Source organism: Eschrichtius robustus, chromosome 5 (genome assembly GCF_028021215.1).
Source record: "Eschrichtius robustus isolate mEscRob2 chromosome 5, mEscRob2.pri, whole genome shotgun sequence".
Taxonomy (NCBI): Eukaryota; Metazoa; Chordata; class Mammalia; order Artiodactyla; family Eschrichtiidae; genus Eschrichtius; species Eschrichtius robustus.
Genome location: NC_090828.1, coordinates 31,041,274 through 31,061,322, shown reverse-complemented (window position 1 = coordinate 31,061,322; position 20,049 = coordinate 31,041,274). Strand labels below are relative to the sequence as shown.

General features: G+C 37.2%; 1 protein-coding gene across 4 annotated transcripts in view; it reads left to right on the top strand.

Moving 5' to 3' along the window:
* The window catches only part of PARD3B (par-3 family cell polarity regulator beta), a 1,041,870-nt gene that overhangs the window by 633,836 nt on the left and 387,985 nt on the right, over nucleotides 1–20,049 (top strand). For all 4 annotated transcript variants that reach the window (XR_011074130.1, XM_068544614.1, XM_068544613.1 and 1 more), the window contains one exon: nucleotides 12,921–12,965. Coding sequence is in view for 3 of the 4 variants with exons in the window: in XM_068544614.1 (XP_068400715.1) it covers nucleotides 12,921–12,965 (45 nt within the window). In the remaining variant the exon portion in view is untranslated. The remainder of the gene's footprint in view (nucleotides 1–12,920; nucleotides 12,966–20,049) is intronic.

Below are 20,049 nucleotides of genomic sequence, written 5' to 3'. Positions count from 1 at the left end.
AGGCGAGCCGTGAACTATGTGGGAGAAGAGCGTGTCCCAAAGCCCTAAAGGGGGTCGTACTTGGCATGTTTGGGGGACTGCAATGAGTCCAGGATGGGTGAAGTACGCTGAGCAAGGGGAGAGCCATGCAGAACAAGTTGGAAAGGCCCCCAGGAGCCAGGGCTTGGAGACTCTAGTAAGTTTTTAGATTTTCTCCTAAATGTGGTTGGAAGCTATTGGTAGGCTTTGAGTCAAGAGACTGTCACGATAAGATATTTGTTTTGTTTTTTGCTTTAAAAGGATTACGGTAGTGCCTGTGCGGAAAGTAGACTATAAGGAGTAGGTACAGAATCCCAGAGATGAGGCAGGGGCTTATTACATCTGTCAAAGTGAAGAGCTGAGGGTAGCTTTGATCAGGAAGGTTTGCTAATACTCCTCTCACTATTTGTGGTTAGTTGTGTGACAGAAACCCTGCTGGTGCATGGCTCGAGACTGTCTCGTTCACCTCCACAATCCCCGTGCCCAGCATGATGACTGGCATAGCACTGGATCTCCACGGATATTTGTTGGACAGAGACCTGGCTTAACAGCAGTTAATATAAAAAGGACTTCAGGATTTTCGTTGACTGTACGCTTGACGAGCCAACAATAGGCCAGTTTGGCTGCCAAAATCTAATACTGTCTTAGGTTGCATCAGAAAGTTGGCAGGGGATGAAAAAGAGAGATGTGAGTCCCCAGGCACGCCATGCTGCTTCTACTCTGCCGAGACTATTGACCTGATCCTACACCATTTTTTTCCCTCTAACTTCTAATAATGGTGGCCCTCAGTCCCAAGACCGCACACTGGATTCATTTGTGGTTCTCTCTGTTGCTTCATTCCTATGTTCGAGCAGTAAATTCTCTGTGATGTCACTTTGATTTTTCTCTTTCTCCCCTGCTCTGACATCGTCTGAACAATAGTCAGTGCCTCCCCTTGGTAACAATTTCCAGGTGTACGAGGCTCAAAACAACTTATGACAACCCTATTTCTTACTTCTGAGAGCATCAACAACCATTTTTAAGAGACACCGTTTGCCCTTTCACATGGTTATGAAATTCTACTTTAGGAGGTAGTGGTGACTAGTGAAATGTATAGTTCTTGATGGTAAAGCTATTAGCCAACTCCTACCACTTGGACTCACATAGTAGAAGGAATGTATACTTCGAAGTTGGGAACTCTTCAGTTCCCAGCTATCCCACTTGCTAACTTAATGGCACGACACTTCTGAGCCTCGACTCCCTCCTCTGTAAAGTGAAGGTAATAGAGCTTTTGTGAGGATTCAATGGGATAACGTATATTAAAATGCTTAGCACGATTTGTGACACGTGTAAGTCGGTAGTAAGCTTTAGTTTCCTTCCTCCTTATCCCTGTTAAAGGGAGACTCACTCTATGGAAATATACATTGTAAATAGTGGGATGAGAGATGTGTTGTTTCACTGGTTAGTAGTGAATAATGGCCATTTGTTGTGTGACTTATAGGGTAGCCTCTGCCCTTTTTTCCCCATGGTTTAATCAATATTGATTTCTTGCTGATAACGGAAATACTTACCAAGGGCCTAGGAAACATGAGAGTTTTCATAGTCTAAGTACTGGAAATAGTCCAACCCTTGGGTAGATCCAAAGAATTCACCGAGAAAGAAGTTTCCTGGGTGGGATCTCACGCAGTGGTCTTTTCCCTGTCGTAGATTTAAAAAAAGAGAGAGAGAGACTTCATACAACTAACCAGAGGACCTTTGTAATCTGTAACTGTTTATGATGTGAAGATGAATAAAATACTATCTTTGCCTTCATTGAAGTTGCCCACAAATCAACATAACACAGGATAAAAAGTGGTACATTTGCTTGGAGGCAAACCTAAAGTGTTCTGGGGGAGACAGAAATAGAGTATTCTACAAAGAGGAGGTTATAGTGGAGAGCTGGGCCCAGGAGAAATATAGTAGTTTTATATGAGAGGTTTGAGGCATTTCTATGAAGGATAAAGACAAATAGGAAGAAACAAGAAATCACTGTAAATGACTTCAATAACAGGTAAATAGAGGAAAATATAGGGAGAAAGGTAAAAAGGGCTCAAACCTTAAATAAAAGACTCAGGAAACTATTTTCTAAGCAGGTGAATTTAGTGAAGGTTTTTGAGTAGGTTAGAGAAATGATGAAAGTGATATTTAGCATAGATTAATCGGAATATGGTAAATAAGATGTAGAGTTGAGCAGGTGGAGGGAGGTCAAGAGCAAGTTGGAGGCATTTGCCAAAGTTCAGTCATGGGATGGAAGAAGCCTTGGGTCTGGTTATGAGGACACTTGGAAGAAAGTCATGTGACTTGCTCATAAAGGTAGCATGTGTGCTGTCAGGACAGGGGAATAGCCCTGGGCCTAGACATGGTCTCCTTTCAGTCCACCAGCTTAGCTGCATTCTCTTTGTGGTCCTGTATTCCAAACAGATTTTTTAATTGCTTATTCTCAGAATTGATTTCATCATATCCTTATGTAGGAGGCAAGCAGGTAATGAGACTTTCAAAGAATATCCTCAGTCACTGATCACATTCTTAGCTCAGTGTTCTCCCCATTACACTTTGGGTTATAGTTACTCAAGTAGTCTTAGGGCCACTGGTCTGTGATTTAGGAAGCTGTGGTTGTAAGGACAAGATATTTTAATTTATTAAATATTGGAATTGTCTTGCAACTTATTTCAGAGAAATTAAATAGTACCGTATTGTGAAACTTGTTACAAGATTCACATTACATTTTTCAATACCTGAATTAAGGAGATAGGGCTAAGACTCCAGGGAAAGCAAGATGGTTAGAGTTTGGAGAGTACCAGAGAAGAGAGATCTGCATAGAGAGTGAACTCCAGAACTATATAGAGAATCTCTCTTGGGTATTATACACAGAGCACTGATCAGAGCATGTATGTGAGGAAACTACCAAGGCTGAGAAAATAAGTCCCAAAAAGGATCCAGGAAACAGTACCCAGAGCTCACACAGGAGCAGGAATGGTACCTGTTCCCACCAACAAGATTGCGAAAACCTTAAAATCCACAGGACATTGGATAAGGTATGCATAAAGGCACTTCTTCTGCAGTAGGGCATCATCAGCCTAGGGTAAATGCTGCTGTAGTCCTGACTAACACATCTGAAAAGCAAATCCCAAAAGGATTAAATCTTTTTAAGTAACTCAACTATATCCCGAAGAGAGAAAAAATATTTATATGAATATAAAAATACCGAGCACCCAACAAGGGTAAAATTCACAGTATCTAGCACCCAATAAATGTTATCATGCTTGCCAGGAAGTATGGAAATATGACACATAATGAGAAAAATCGATCATTAAGACTAGATATGATACAGACGTTGGAATTAGCAGACAAACACATTAAAAAATTATTATGTTTGTATTCCATATATTCAAAAGCCTAGGAGAAAATTAAGCGTGTTAAGTGGAGGTATGGAAGATATAAAAAAAATCTGTCCTCTGGAAATGAAAAGTTTAATGTCTGAGATGAAAAATACACTGGATGGAATTAATAGCAGATTAGACAACAGCAGAAAACAAGATAAGTGAATGTGAATACATAGCAGTAGAACTATACAAACTGAAACACAGGAAGAAAAAAGACATGCAGAAATGAGCACAGAACAGTGAACTGGGGAGCAGCTTCAAGGTGGCCTAAAGTATGTGTGATTGGATTCCTCAAATGAGAGAGAAGGGTGAACAGAGAAAAAATATGTGAAGAAATAATGGCCACAAATGTTCCAAATTTAATGAAATCTAGAAAGCCAGATCCAAGTCTCTCAATGAATTCCTGAGCACAAAAAAAAATGTTTAAAGAATTCAAGTCATACAACTTATATTCCCTCACTACAGTGGAATTAAAATGAAATTCAAAAACAGAATGCTGGCAAACCTACAAATATTTGGAAACTAAAGAACTTCTCAATAACACATGGATCAAGAAAATACTAAGAGGGAAATTAGAAAGTATTTGAATTGAATGAAAATGAAAACACTACATATCAACATTTGTGTGATTCAAAAACATCGTGGGATGCCAGTAAGAGAATAATTTATAGAATTAAACTATATGAGAAAAAGGAGAAAGTTCTCAAATCAACAACCTCAGCCAGCTTTCATGTTAATAAAATAAAGAGGGTTCAATAAAATTGAACCCAAATTAATCATTAGAAGGGAAATAATAAAAAACAGAATACAAATCAATAGAAAAAAATTTGAGAAATTAAATTAAGATCTAGTTTTTTAAGAAGGTCAGTAAAAATGATAAACCATTAACCAGACTGATCAAAATAAAATAAGACAAGATACATGAACATTGTTAGGATTGAGAGAGGGGACATCACTATAAATTCTACAAATATCAAAAGAATTTTAAGGCGGTATCATGAACAATAAATTTGGCAACTTAAATGGACAAAACTTGCGAGAGACAAACAATCAAACTCATACAAGGGGAAATAGTCTGAATATCCCTATAGCTATTAAAGAAATTGAATTATAGTGAAATACTTTCCCACAAAGAAAACGCTAGGTCCAAATGGCTTTATTGGTGAATTCTATAGGAGGAAATAATAGGAATTCTACAGAAACACTTCCAGATAAATAAAGAGGAGGGAATGCTTCCCCAACTCATTCTATGAAGCTGGCATTTCTATGATACCAAAGCCAGACAAGGACATAGAAGAAAGAAAACTTTAGATTGACATTCTTCATAATTTGGTATAAAAGTCTTTTTAAAAATTTAGCAAGTTGAACTCAACAATGTTTTAAAAAGATTATGACCAAGTAGAGTTTGTCCTGGGAATGCAAAGTTGGTTTAAAATTTGAAATCAATCAAACATTTGTAAGTCACATATTAACAGACTGAAAAATAAAAATTGTATGATCATATCAATATACACAGAAAAGTATGTGACAAAATCCAATATCATTTAATGAAAGATACAAATTTAAAGAATGTTATTTGGGGACAAATTTGTGGTAAAATTTTAAAGAAAAGCAAGAAAATGATACAGTACAAAATTCAGGATTGTGGTTACCTCTGAGTAAGGAGGGAAAGGAATGAAATTGAGTAAACTAATATTCTTTTCTCAAACCCATTGGTTGATACACAGTGTTTGCTTTATTTTTGTCCATTGTATCTTACACATATGTTATAAATATTTTGATGTTTCAATACTTTGTAGAAGCGGTTTTTAAAGTTCGTGGGTTTTCTGTTTTTGTCTGAAATTGTGATGTAACAAAAAGACATCTATTTACTCTATTTACAGCTTTGAAAACTCATAACATTTGTGTACTGAAAGGAGTACCCTCTGTACCAAGTATTCAGTATTGTTGTTAATGTAATGTGATATTTTCTGTACACAGAATGAGTTGCTCTTTCGAGTGTCATTACCATGTGGGGAACAACAGTGAGAAGAGTGCCAGCAAGCCCAAAAGTAAATTCATAAACACTAATAGCCTACTTATTAGAGATACAGAGTGAGTTGTGACTAGACTACCAATTATATTTTTTTCTACAGTTCACTACTCAAAATATGTGCGTTTATAACAAACAGTTCTACCATGCTGTGGTCTTTATTTAGACCTATCCCAGGTTCAAATTCCAGTCACCTTCTTCCAGTCACCCTTTCCTTGCCAAGAGCGTGTCTGCAGATTACACCACAAGAATTTTACTAGGTTTATACACATTTTTGTTACAACATTCATAGAACCATATGTATACCACGATGAATATATTTCACATTCATTGATCTAGAACATTTTGCTGAATGGACGTATCCAAATTGCTGCTTCCTTTCTTTACTCATACAAATGTTGCATTCATTCACTCAGCAAACATTAATGAGTACCTATGAGGGGGTGGGCATGATTCCAGGCTAACAAGGAAAAACAAGACATATCCCTTCCTTAAGGTGCTCATGTTTAATGTGAAACAGACCCATACACAAATAATTGAGATATTTGCAAATTACTTTGGTCCTGAAGCTCAGCCTGGTGACATGGGAAGATGACCTGGAGAAGATGACATTTGAATGGGGTCTTAAAGCATGTTTGCCTAGCAGGAGAATGGATGAATTTTCATTGTAAGTCAGAAGAAATTCCATGTGCTATGTATATAATATTGTACAGATGCGTGAAGTTGCACGGCCTGTTCAAAAACATACTTATGATGTGATAGAGTGCAGAGCACCTAACAGAGGTGGTGGTGTGTGAAAGGCAGGTATAATCCATCTTTAAACACTTGCTTCTGCTAGATTCCAAGATAAGTTTTTATATCCTCTAGGTTGTCTCATACTCTGTGGTAGGGGGCATTATCTACATTTTACAAATAAGTTCAGTAAGATTGTAAAAGACTAAGTAATTAGTCCATGGTCACACATGTAGTTAGTGTCAGAATCCAGGTCCCTTTAACAGCAAAGCTGGAGCTCTTTCACTCTTATCATGCTGCTCCCTTGCCATGAACAGAAAGTGTCCCAGGTGTATTGGTTCAAGTACTCAGTCACCGAAAACCTTTATTATTTTTGTGAATCCTCGTGTCTGTGTGACTGTCTACTGTATGCCTAACACATATCCTTCTTCCTTTATTATGCTATTTATTACATTACATTGTATCAATACATTATTTATTTGTATCTCCTCATTAAACCCCAGGCTTGAGTGTCTGATTCTTTTCAGAAAGAAAGTATTATTGAGTAGGTTCAAGACAAATGAATCGATGAATTTATGAAGGCATGTTTTGGGTTTTCCAATGCTCTTTAATGAGATAAAGACAATAGTATAAGAACATAAGGAAAGTATTGGATTTTCCTAACTTTAGATTGAAGATCTCCTAAGATTCATGGAGAAAGAAAGGAAATTCCCTGGCGGTCTAGTGGTTAGGACTCTGTGCTTCCACTGCAAGGGGCCCAGGTTCGATCTCTGGTTGGGAAACTAAGATTCTGCATGCTGCGTGGGCAAAAAAAAAAAAAAAAAAAAAAGAATTCTGAGGAGCTCACTGAAAAGCTGTGAACATATGAATAGTTGGATAATGATGAGGGAATGGGTCCCTCATTTTTGTCCTGTGGCAGCCTGGCTGGAAGATGCTCTATAACATTAGAAGAAAACTTCAGCTGTTGTGTTCTGATTAGCGTATTGTCAGAGCACCAACACATCCGGGGATGAACAGGGTGCTTTGGGGGAGATGGTGAGATAAACATTTATGTCATTATATTGTACTGATCGCCTAGCCCCTTTTTCAGCAAAAGCCTTATTTTGTTTTTGTATTTCACTTTTTTTCCAAGAGATGGAAGAATTTTTCAACACATAAGAATTTATAGCACTGAAAACTCAAAAAGTCTCCCTAAGGAGAAGCAGTATGCCAAATACTCATTGACATAAGAAAACACTATAAATTAATGCAGTAATAGTTCATGGTTGCTAAGAAAGGAACTTAATTTACAACTTGAAACAGGTTTGTGTTCCTTACAAATTCTGGAAATCAATCAGTGGCACGGAAACTGATCTGCTAAAAGAGAAGAAAATTGATTCTTTATATTGTCAACTACATCAATTTTTTTTTTTAATTTTGAAGGAACAACTTTTAGAAACAAGGTTATTAACCATTAAGGAATTCTTTGATATTTAGTTTCCTAGTAAACTATCCAAAGAGAAGTGTTTATGGCCTCATTAGAAGATAGATTTTTATTGTGCCAATCATCATCTTCAAAAGTGCAGTCTCTATTATGCCAAAGACAGGGAAGTCAAAAGTTAAATGAGATAGAGCTGTCTGTGTGAAAGACCAGCATTGCATCATGTTTTAGAATGCTGCTTTGCATCAAAGTATCTCAATATGAAGTAGTGGGAATCTGAACACATTTGCATATTCCCCATTCGTGACATAGTGTTGGCATTCTCAAAAAGAATAACTGTAGCTGGTGGCAATTTTTATCTAAAGAGATTTGTGCATGTTAGCAATATACCGCCTTCTGTCAGCATAAGAAGAGCCTATGGGGCCCATTAACTCGCCAAATCTGCCACTGTTCTGCAAAGTTTTATTAAGCAAGTGCAGTCCCTAATAGTCACTTACAAAATTCATATCAAATGCTATCAATAAGCAAGGGGATTATTTTCTCCCAGTGAGAATGCATTTGAAGAGTATAAGAAGGCTTGACAAAAGAATAAAACACTTTAAGTGATCACTATATTAATATAAATATATCCTACCAGGAAGCCAATATATGTAAGTAGCATATGCACTTTAATGTCTGCCACTAATAAGTTCTCGGAGTACCATATTTTTCACAGATTTTCTTCCCATATTTTCTTTCTTTATGGTTTCTCTCAACTCTAACCATGAACCTGGTTGAAATTAAGCCAAAAGACACTGTGCGTTTATCCACACCTTTTAAAAAGCTTCCACTGGTGTTGGGTAGTTGGTAGACCTTTGATTAGCTTCAAAGGTCTACAACCAAAATAACTGGAAACATAGGCCCACAGGGTGCTGTGTTTCCTGAGCAAGTGTTCCTGAACCAGAGGACGCACCCGGAAATTAACAAACATCCAAGCCAAAGAGCGTCCTCCTTATGAAAAACCTTATGGTAATTAAATCAAATAGTGTCCACTGATCTTGAGTTGAATGCCAGGAAGCAGGAGCTTAATAGAAATCCCATTATCTAAATAAATCTAGACAAATCTCAAGAGGGACAAGTCCACAGTGCCCTCTAAGAATGTAATAAAAATGTCTGTGAATTTCATCTTCAGAAGGACTCAACATTTCCCTAATACCTCTTCAATTACCATAATAACTCTTTAAAGTAATCAAGAGCAAATAGTACCAATCCTTGGAAACTGGAGGATAAGAAAGGGAATATAATATCCTCTAGAAACTGGAAGGAAGGAAGGAAGGAAGGTAGGTAGGTAGGTAGGTAAGGGAAGAGGGAAGGAACCGGGGGGGGGGGGGGGGGGGGCGGGGGAGGGATGGAGGGAGAGGTGGGGAGAAGAAAGAAAGGAAGAAAAAACAATCTGTCATTAGAACCAGAACAAGAAATTTTGGCTCCTGCTCCATCAACACTCTCTTACTTGACACTTTTGATACCTTACTTACCATTTTGGAATGGAAGACCTTTCCCACACCAGGGTCACTCATTTTCAACCTCTTGTAAATAAGCTCTTTGTTTAAAATGACATAGCTATCATATTAATATTGCTACTGTTCCAACTGCTGTGCTATCTAAACAGTATGCAGGAAATGACTAGACTTAAGCTCCAGCCCTGAGAGGAAACTTTATAGTAGCTTTAAGGTAATGTGAGTTATAAAAGAAGTTGAGTATTAATTATAACACTTGTCATTTTTTAAAAAAGCTTGGTGGTATGTATAATTTTACCTCATTTTCTCATTTGCTACTGTTATTTAAATCACTTCCCAGCACTAAGCATGTGCATAAAAGATGATTGTTCCCAATTTAACCTTTTAAGTAAAATGTATTCTATTAATTAAGTCATTACAGTTCCCTCTATTTTCTATGATGTTTATTCATTTATCTTCTGTCCTCAAGATAGACATCTGTGTCAGTGAATATTTTGGAAAAAGACCCCTAATTTTTATGCCCATCACCCATTTGGATGTTCTACACTGTTTTTTGAAATAGTTTGGTAATATTCTAAAGAATTTCAAATTGTTAATTAAAATAATTAGTATTCCTACTAAAAATAGTAGATAGTATTCAGCCAAAAAGTTAAGTTACCATGTTCAACCTAACATGGCAAGGGAATTTGCAGTACTTAAAGTGCCTTAGATTTAATGGGATAACTTATGTCTGTTAAAAAAAAAAAAAGGCAAAAACAAAAAATAAGACCCTACCCTTGTGTGAATTCCTTTTTCAGAATAACTGCACAAAATAAAATCATGTATGTAGTCTGAATACCATATTTCCTTTGCCTTTCTTCCACTACAGGATGAACTGGGAGCCATGTAAACCGGGAGGTAAAACCTGCTGTGGGTATTGGATTATCCATGAGATAGCAATTGAAAGTACCTTGTGCCCTGCCTATTCCTTTACAATCCTAGGCAAGTTAAATCATACGCACTACCACCATCACTAAATTCACAACCTTTACCACTCTCGGTTTCCATTTATCAAAAGTTTTCATTTATTGAGAAACATGTACCTGGAACTGTGCTAAGTGCTTTTTTACATTTATTTCATTCAGTTCTCACAGCTCCTTGTACAGTGTTTTTATCTCATTTTTCACATGGGAAAACTAAGGTTTAAAGGAGCTTAGTAACTGGCCTGATAAATCTCGAATTCAATCCACATCTGTCCCATTATTAGCTATTATGTTATTCTGTAACATGTAATGTAAATTAACTCTATTTAGTTTATCATTAATGATTTAATAACTAATATTTATTAAGCACTTACTATGTGATCTTCTAAGTATTTTGCATAAACTTACACAAATAATCTTCACTCTAAACCTACGGGGAAAGCAATATCAACCTCATTTTATATACGATGAGACTGAGGCACAGAAAGTTAAAATAAATTGCAGGTAACCAGTAAGTATCTAGGTCAAGATTTTAACTCAGATGATTTCTTATCTGTGTAATGGAGATGAATTATTTTAGCTTGAACCTATTAGAACTGTGGAGTTCTGAACATGTTAAACAAATTTATAGCTAACACTTGTTAATATTGGTCAACCTAGAAAGATTTCTATTAATAACATATATTCAAATTAAAAGGGTAATAGTGTTCTAACATACGGGCGTTTGTCAAGTGTTTTCTTACATTTAATTCATGTTGTCAATAATCTGAAAAATATAACAACTCTTCTATGATTCATCACAAGTATAGTAGAGTGATTAAAAGTGCCATGTTTAAGCTCTGGCTCCTCCGCTTACAAGATGTGCCGCAGTTTCTTTATCTGTCAAGATAATAATAGCTATCTTTACAGGTTACTGTGAGCATTAAATGAATTAATAGCTATAAAGAGCATAGGGTAGAACTTGTATATTACAAGTGCTCAGTATTAGCTTCTAGTATTATTTTTTTAGTCACCATCATTGTTTTCCAATATTTTTTCATTTGTACTATAGATTCCACTGTATATTTTTTCAGACCTGGGAAAGACAGAATTTGGCCCACAATTGGAGCCTGATACACATGGATTGACATCTCCAACTGGAAACACGAAGAAAAGTCCAACAAGATTTTTAAGCAGTTAATACCAGGAAAATCACAAACATGTAGTGCTTTTGTCTAGAAAATAAAGAAATAGCTTAGGAAAGGAGGGCTAGGTGGGTGTGGGAAGATTTAGGAAGATTTTTGTATAATAACTGGGTCAATGAAATATGACTGAATGTTGTAGGTAAAGGAAGGAGGAGCTTATTACTCTGAGACCAATCTCGTATTTGGGAAAATGGAAGAGGTCCTCCTTGTTGGCAGAGTTCCCCTCACCTTGCTTCCACCCTTGAGCCACCAGAGTTTTATAGACTAATGTAGACAATGACATATGGTGAATATTGAACAGCTGTTGTTGAATATTGAAGTGATAATCCATGCAGAGTTGCTTAAGGATTTAGAACTTGGCCTCTTTGTTCATGAGCGGTATTGGTTAGTAACTTTCATATAACGTCTTTGCTTGATATTAACATCAAGGTAATGGTAGCCTCATAGAATGAGTTGGGAAATAGTCCCTCCTCTAAATTTTCTGAAAGAATTTCTGTAGAACTGGTATTATTTCTTCCTTAAATGTTTGGTAGAATTCTTCAGGAAATCAGCTGGGTCTAGAGTTTTCATTCTGGGAAAGTTTTTAACTTTCAATACAAATCGATTAAAAAACAAACTATAGGGCTATTAGATTATCTCTTTCTTCCTATATAAGCTTCGGTAATTTGTGCCTTTCAAAATTATATCCATTTCATCAGAGCTGTGTTCATCTAAAATTTTATCCACTGCTGAAGCAGGATTCTTCTTCCTATTCTAATGGATGCCCCTGAATTTTGAAGTTTTTCACTCTGGGTATTGGGAATAGGAGCTTTATTCCCAACCTTGTGTAAACTTTGGACACTGTGCTCTTTCCCCTTTGGGGCGGTTCTGTCCCAGGTCTTGGGTAGTTTCCTCACATGCATGTGATCATCAACAATTAATTAAATACCTGAGGGGATTCTTTGCAGATCTCAGAAAGATTTCTGTATACCTCTCTTCTCTCCAATTCTCTGACCTAAACTCTGTCTGCCTTGGTTTCCCTGGACCTCCAGCTTCATGTCCTCAGGCTGGGATATCCCTGGGCTCTGCCTATGTTCCCCTTCTTGCACCGCAACCTGGAAACTTTCTCCAGACAGTAAGCTGGAGCAATGGCGGGAGTCACCCCACCTGTTTTCCACCTCTCAAGAGGCACTGTCCTCTGTTGCCTGATGTCTAATCTCTTGAATGCCATTGTTTCATGTTTTGTCTATTTTAGAAATTTTTTTCAGGAGGAATTGTAAGTCTGTTCCCTTTTGCTCCATTTTGTCCAGATATAGAAGTCTGATCCTTGGGGATTAGATATATTGCTGTCATGCTCAAAGAGTTTTATTATATATTATACAGCTCTAGATTCTTGAGTTTTTCTGTTTTTGCGGATACAGAAACAACAGCCCAGTTAAAAGAACTGAAAGTATTAGAAATTTTTAAAAGAATGAAATCCTATTCATAGAAGGTTTAATGTACATATATTTCTTCATAACTGTCTTTAAATTATGTACCAATAGAAATGAGGTGCCCCAGGCAGGCTGGGGAAAATGTTTTCTCAAATCTTTGCCAGTAAAAGATTTCACTTATTACAAATCTATATTAATTTATTGTTCAAAAAATGGCTGATATACAAACAGGTCTGATCCTTGTCTCTTTAATTTCTTTGCAGTGCCAGATGAAAGCAAAGTCCATTCATTGGCTGGACACAAATCGGGTAAGAAATTCCTTGTAACTGACTTTATATTCTCCTTCCTGGAAATCTCTGGCTGTGTTTGAGTAGCAGATGGAACCTGTTTCCATCCACTCATCACTGAAAGACTTGCTAATTAATATATGAGATGTCTCTGACTTCCACAAAGGTGAATTACTGCTTGGCCGTGTGTATAGTGGCATAATGTATGCTGACTCAAATGTTTGAGAAGAAGGAAGAAAGGTTTCCAAAAAAATAATTATAAAACCCAAAATCTTTAACCTGTATGCCAGCTGAACACTTAGAATAACAAAAAATTACAAAGAAGACCCAAGAAAGTTTGAAATTCTTTTCCATGATGACTCTCACATTAAAGTGGCAGGACAAAGAATTCCAGCGTAAGAAAAACGTGGCCATTTCTTCCTTCTCAAAAAAGAATCATTTTTTTGCCTGTCATCAAAGGGGATTGGGCCTGAGATGACTGTATTCTCTTTCTTTAGACTCATGAATGAGCTCCCTGGAGGTGCCCTAGGAAGTCCACAAGGACTCTGAGGGTCTCCAGGTTCTTTCTCTGTTTTGTGTGAGACACCTTCAGGTCTAAAATCCAAGCTTTTCCTTCATTGCCAAATGACCTACCTTCTATTCCTTTGCCCTTTCTTCAGCATCATTTATTCCCATTAGTTGAAAACACTTAAAGCTACTAAGCTAGTAAATACAGCAGTAATCCTTTTCTTGTAAGGGTGCATTATCTGGGGGGAAACTATCCATTTTACTCTTAGAAATGCCACTCCAAACAACAGGAGGGTTATGATTTGTTGGCATCCCTTCATTTCTGAAACAAAGAAGTCGTTCCCATCACCAAGCATCGCCTGTGTTTATGGGCCAATTATGTTCTCAGCAGTAAGTGGCCTTGATGCCTCATTACTTCCATCATGTTCCAGGGCAAGATTATGATTTTTTTTTTTCCTTTTCTTCTTTCTCCAGATTCACTAGTGATAACAGCAGGGAAGGTCTGGTTCACAACTCTTAGATGTTTTCTTTTCTGCCCCTCCTAATAAAGAGCCTAAGAGGTTAGATCACTGTGAAAGAAAAGATTTCTGAGGGAGTGATAAATTGCCCCATGCTGCTTGTTCCCATCATCCTCGTCCATTAAATTCTCTACTACTGGAAATATTTTTCGGAGTCTGAGAAGGAAGTTCTCATGGCCAAGGTACTCCAAGGATAGCCTGCATTATGTTCCTCTTAAATGCCTGGTACTTCTTGTCCTTAGCTCTCTTACACATGTTAATACTTGAAGATAAAAACCCATTTACATACTGGGATGGGCTTCAAGGTAAGAAGTAGAAGCATTTTTTTAAGAATGTGTATCAGTTTGGTTTCTGAAAACAAATAATAAACTTTCTGGCTTTTTCCAGGAAATCAAATCTTACTCTAATCTTACTTCATTTCCAAACAAACTACTGTTAGCCAGTAACTAAAAATTATTGTCACTCTTTTTATAGGCAAACATTATCTTGGTATATTGCTATAGTATTTTAGGTACATTTTAATGATATATTTTTATGTAGTGTGAAATAAAGGTAGTAGTAAAGAAGTACTCTAAACATAAAAATTGAAATAATCTTCCAAATTAAAAGAAAAATGTTAAAAATGGCATAATTTTAAAGCTGTCCGTCAGGTTAACAGTAAGGTTCACATGGCAGAGTTATTTTAGCTGGTAACAGAAATAATACTAATGGTCTTCATATCCCATGAATCAAACTGTTGAAATACATCAGATGTTTTAAATAAGATTTTTGTTACTAATGAACTATTATTACAATATTCACTATTCGTATATTTTAAGTACTTTTATATCCTATCACAACATCATCAAATTTTTCATTGGCTCTCTGTGGAACTGGGGCAAATGCTGAAAACAACCAGAAAGTTGATAACTTTGGAGCCAAAGTGGCATACGATAAAACACAGTGAAGAGGGCTAACCAGTCACCTCAAATTGTGTGCTCTAGACTTAAATTAAATGAGAGCACTCTATAAAACATTAGAGACAGTACTGAGAAAATAAAAAGCAGCATGAAAGCAAAAGATGCTATTAAGGTCTTGAATTATAATGCTCCTCAAGAACCCATCCCTCCCATAAAGTGCAGCTCCCTGTGTGGGCTACACTTGGGTAGAGCATTTTCCCATTAGGCTTTGGTGGTGACGACAGTGAAAGAGAATTAAGGGTCCTTTTGATTCTGGCATCCTGTTTCAGTCATTTTTAACATTCACCTAATATAGAACTATAGTCTCCATCTGCTACAGTCTAGACCACTAAGCAAGTTGCAAGTTTGGATTGTAATGTGCAGCGTGCCCTGATTGTTCATACTTATCTCGCCAATGTCAGCTTCTTTTTGTTTCACCTTTCTCTTCCCCAAATCCTTTCTCCAGAATTTTCAGGTGAAAAAGTGATAACTCTTTTGCTAAGAAGAAAGAATATCTCCCTCTGTCTCTTTTAAATTATAGAAATGTGGGCCTCTTTCCCACTATCCAAGACCATCAGGAAGTTAAATTAAATTTTATGTGCTGGCCTAAATCTATCATCCATCCTCTTATTTAGAATGATATTCAACATTCTAATAAATTCATCTGAGTTAAAATTTCTTCTGAGTCAGCTACTTAGTGTGTAGAGAGCCATTTCATGCCAAGTTCCATCTGTTGGTCTGGCTTGGGTACTTCCCAAATTTGTGACAATATTTTTGGCACCGTTTCCTTGGCTTATTCTTTAAATGGTTGATTCCTCAGAGCTCAGATCAAATCAAAGTCTTAGGTAAGATAAATCTTTCTAACATTTTTGGCCCAAAATGTAGTATTCCCTCACCTCTTCTGGAATCAATCCAGTATTCTTGAGATTTCTCTAATAATCTACCTCAGGGGCTACCCCTGGCAGTGCATTGCATCTCATACCTTGGCAAGGAAAATGGCAGGCTGGTACTCCTGTTTATAATCTTATGGGGTCCTCTTCCACATATAAGAGGTATTAATGTTTATGGGATGGTGAGACCTACCATAGAGAAGTTAGGAGCAAAATGCTTTTTGTTTGGTTCCTTTAAAAAAAAATCATAAGTTTCAGAGAGCCTTGAAAAACCAAAAAGCTGTCTTTCACCTTTTTCCCTAACTATCTCACTAACTGAATTCTGACAAAACTCAAATCCTAGCAATGCACAGGGGAAATAACTTCAGCAAAATGTATATTTTAAACAATGAAACCATTTTTTAAAATGACAAATATTCTGAGGGAACATTAGAATCCAGAGAAAAATGACATCAGATTTGTCATAGCCTTTTTTTTTTTTTTACATTATGCTTTAATTTTGGCTATACACAGACTCATAAAGTATGTCCGAGAAGGAGTCCTTTTTTTTCCCTATGTACTGAACTGACACTTAAACCAATAGTTTAATGCTCCTCAGCATTCAGACAGAAAGGACTTATAAATTTTACTTTTTTAAAATGTGCCTTCGTATTTTTTTGTTTTGATTTACTGCTTAGAATGGTTTTAATATGTATTGACTGTCTGCAGAGATCTTTGCTGACCCAGCTCTTTAAGATGATGCAGTACTGAAGAAAGCCGATGAGTCCTTCTTTATGAGCTCTGACATATTAATTAGCAAAATGGACTAAAAAGCTTTCCTATTTCTATTTAAATTTCTTATAGTCTCAAACACCTGTCTATATAACTGTAAAACAGGCAAGTCTGTAAAAGTAATGGTTGGCAGTAAGTCCAGACCTTTTCTGAGATGAGTTTATCAATTCATGAGCAAGTATTCATTAACAGTCTAGGGGAACATCTCTCCAGCCGCGGTGCCTTGCAGCCACTAAGTACGGTTGGTATCTCAACACATTTTGCTAATGAAGAAGCTGAAGCTCAAGGCATAAGTCCTTGTTCTCGCAGTTGGTAACTCTTAGCGTTAGGATAGAAACCCAGATGCGGTGTGGCAGAGCCCATGAATTTGGACACTTTATATTCCGCCAGCATGTGCCTAACACCTCACAATCTCGGGAACTGAGAAGAATATGGGAGTAAGACACAGTCTAGTTGGAAGGCATGACCCACATATCAAGATATCCTATAAATCATTACTTACTTTTTATAACCTCAGCTAGCTAAACCAGGAACACAGTAGGTGTAATTTCTCTATGGTAATTCAGTGAGCAAGAGAAGAACATCAAATCTGATCATTTGTGCCTTTGTTTCTCTTCACGCATGTGCACGTGAATGTGTGGGCCAAGAGATGTATGAGAAAAAATATGCATGTGATATACACGTATTATGCATAAGTTATGGGAAATGTGCATGTGATACGTGTCTTACAGCAAAGCCTGAGAGCTTAACATGCGAGTTACTAACTTGACAGAACATACATTCTGCTTTAAATGCATTGTGTGTAGGGACTTCCCTGGCAGTCCAGTGGTTAAGACCCTGCGCTCCTAATGCCGGGGGCACAGGTTCGATCCCTGGTCGGGAAACAAGATCCTGCATGCTACACGGTGTGGCCAAATAAATAAATAAATAGATGCATTGTGTGTAAACTTCAAATCTAGAATGTTCAAATGTAGCTAAAGAAATTGCTGAATCTTTGCAAACGAAAAGATAAAACATAAGGTGATTGGATAGTCACTTTAAGAGTAATGGGTTATTAAATGATATTTCATAAATTTTGTTGAGTCTTAGTGTTCCATACTTTTATAGAATATCTAAGTTAAAATATGCATTTAAATTTTGGAGCACCAACCATGATCACTTTTCATATCTGAGTCTTCTAATTGAATTACTGTTTTTTATGACTTTTCATTGTTATTGTTGATGAGGAACTAAAATCATAGAGTAAGTGGGTAGTGGATTTGAACTCTGTTTCTTTCCTCATCAGTTGGTTAAGGTAATACTGCATGGTTATCTATTTGGACAAACATTTTTACTGGGTATTTTCTAAGCTTCTGTCATGTGTTATGTTGGATAACTATAGCTTTAGACACAAAAAAAGTATACATTTCCCACATGCTTCAGCCTTGGCTTACATTTCCATGGGATTCAGGATGTTTTCTTTAGAAAAAAATTAATGATACATGTAGGATTCTTTCTATAGAAACTTGATTATGAAGCAACCTTAGTGTCTCCTATATTGTGAAATGTTAGTGATTACTCTATCCTCTAAATTTCGAAGAATCAAATCAATCAAATCAAATTAGAAAGAAATATATCGTGAGATAAGGTTATTTACTATTCAAATATGGTGTAGGTGTGTGCATTTCTAAATTTCATGAGTAAATAGATACTACATTTTTTTATAAATCAACTTTCAAAACTATTTCTGTTCCACTCATGTTTATTAAATACCCACTTTGTAACAGGTATTAAGTTTTAAGCACTGGAGATACAAAGTGACATGTGTCAGAAAGGAAGTGCTTTCATAGCAGGATCTGAAAGATAAATAGAAGTTTGAGGAGTAGAAAAGGTCACTGAGCTAACACTTTCCAGGCACATGGAAAGTTGTGAAAACATGAAACTTCATAGTGTGTTCCAGAAACTGTAAGCAATTCGGCATGGCAGGAGTGCAAAGGGGAGAGTGACATGCTACGAGGTTAAGCAAGAAGGCAGAGGTTAGATCATGGGGAACGCCTACCAAATGAAAGAATGTGAATTTTATCCTACAGGCTCAGAGAATCTAAACAGATTAAAGAAGGGGAGTGGTCAGTTTTATAGTCTAGTGATATCACTCTGGTTGTTGTGGGGACTTGAAAGCATTTTTTTTTTTTTTAAAGGCAGGAATAGTTAAAAAGACCACTGCAGTAGTCCAGATACGAGATGATGTGGGCATAAATTTAAGTGATTAAATTAAGGAAAGAAAAGTAAGAAATATTTAGAGAATAAAGCCTTGAATTTTGTTGTTTGTTTGTTTTTTAATCAAACTTAGCGGGTAAGTGAGAAAGAGGATCCAATTTGATTAGCAGTGTATCAGTCAGCTCTTGCTATAACCATGCTACGTAATAAAACCAACAGTTAACATTTATTTCTTTTTTTTTTTTTAAAAGGCTGGAGATTTTTTTTTTTAATAACAGAGGTCTTTAAAGTATTTGTTTATTTATTTATTTATGGCTGTGCTGGGTCTTTGTTTCTGTGCGAGGGCTTTCTCTAGTTGTGGCAAGCGGGGGCCACTCTTCATCGCGGTGCGTGGGCCTCTCACTACCGCGGCCTCTCTTGTTGCAGAGCACAGGCTCAGTAATTGTGGCTCACGGGCCTAGTTGCTCCGCAGCATGTGGGATCCTCCCAGACCAGGGCTCGAACCTGTGTCCCCTGCACCGGCAGGCAGATTCTCAACCATTGCGCCACCAGGGAAGCCCAACATTTATTTCTTGATCACGTATCTTCAGGTGGGCTGGGACTTGCCGATCTCAGAAGTGTTTGGCCAGGCTTGGCTCTAACCTGTAGTTCAGGTCCAGGTTTTCTGCCTGTGTCTCTTATCCTCCTTGGGCCAATGGTTTTCTGAGGCAAGTACCTTTGATAACAACAGTGATAAGATGAAAATAGAGTAGACAGAGAGGGAACTCATAAGCTATGTGGCAGTGTTCATGTATTAATGATGTGAGAGTGAAGGTGATAGAAGGAATGATAAGAGGAATAGCAGGAAGTGTGGCAGGATAGCGTGAGTTGTGAAAGAGTCAGGCTTTTATATAAGGGTAGAGAAACAATGTACCTGAACATGGAAATGCAAAATAAGGAGATAGCTGAGCCCCCTCCCAACCCTGACTTGCATGATACGGGTGAGAAAGAACAGCTTCAAATGAGAGGGCTGCAGGAGAAGCAGAATTCTTGGTGGAGAGCTAGGTTTCAATGAAAGTGAAAAGGAAGGGGAATTTTCAGAGAAGGGGTTGGAAGTGAACAGCATTTTGTCAACCATGGGAGGGTAGTGGAGATTCGAGAAGGCAAGGTGGAGGAGTCTGGGCTGGAGGGGAGAGTGGGACGGTGAGTCACAGGGAGATGGACAGAGTGGTGTAAGGCTACAGCATGGGAAGGAGTAGATGACCAAAGGGCTCATACCTTGGGAAATGACTAAGGGTGTCAGGAG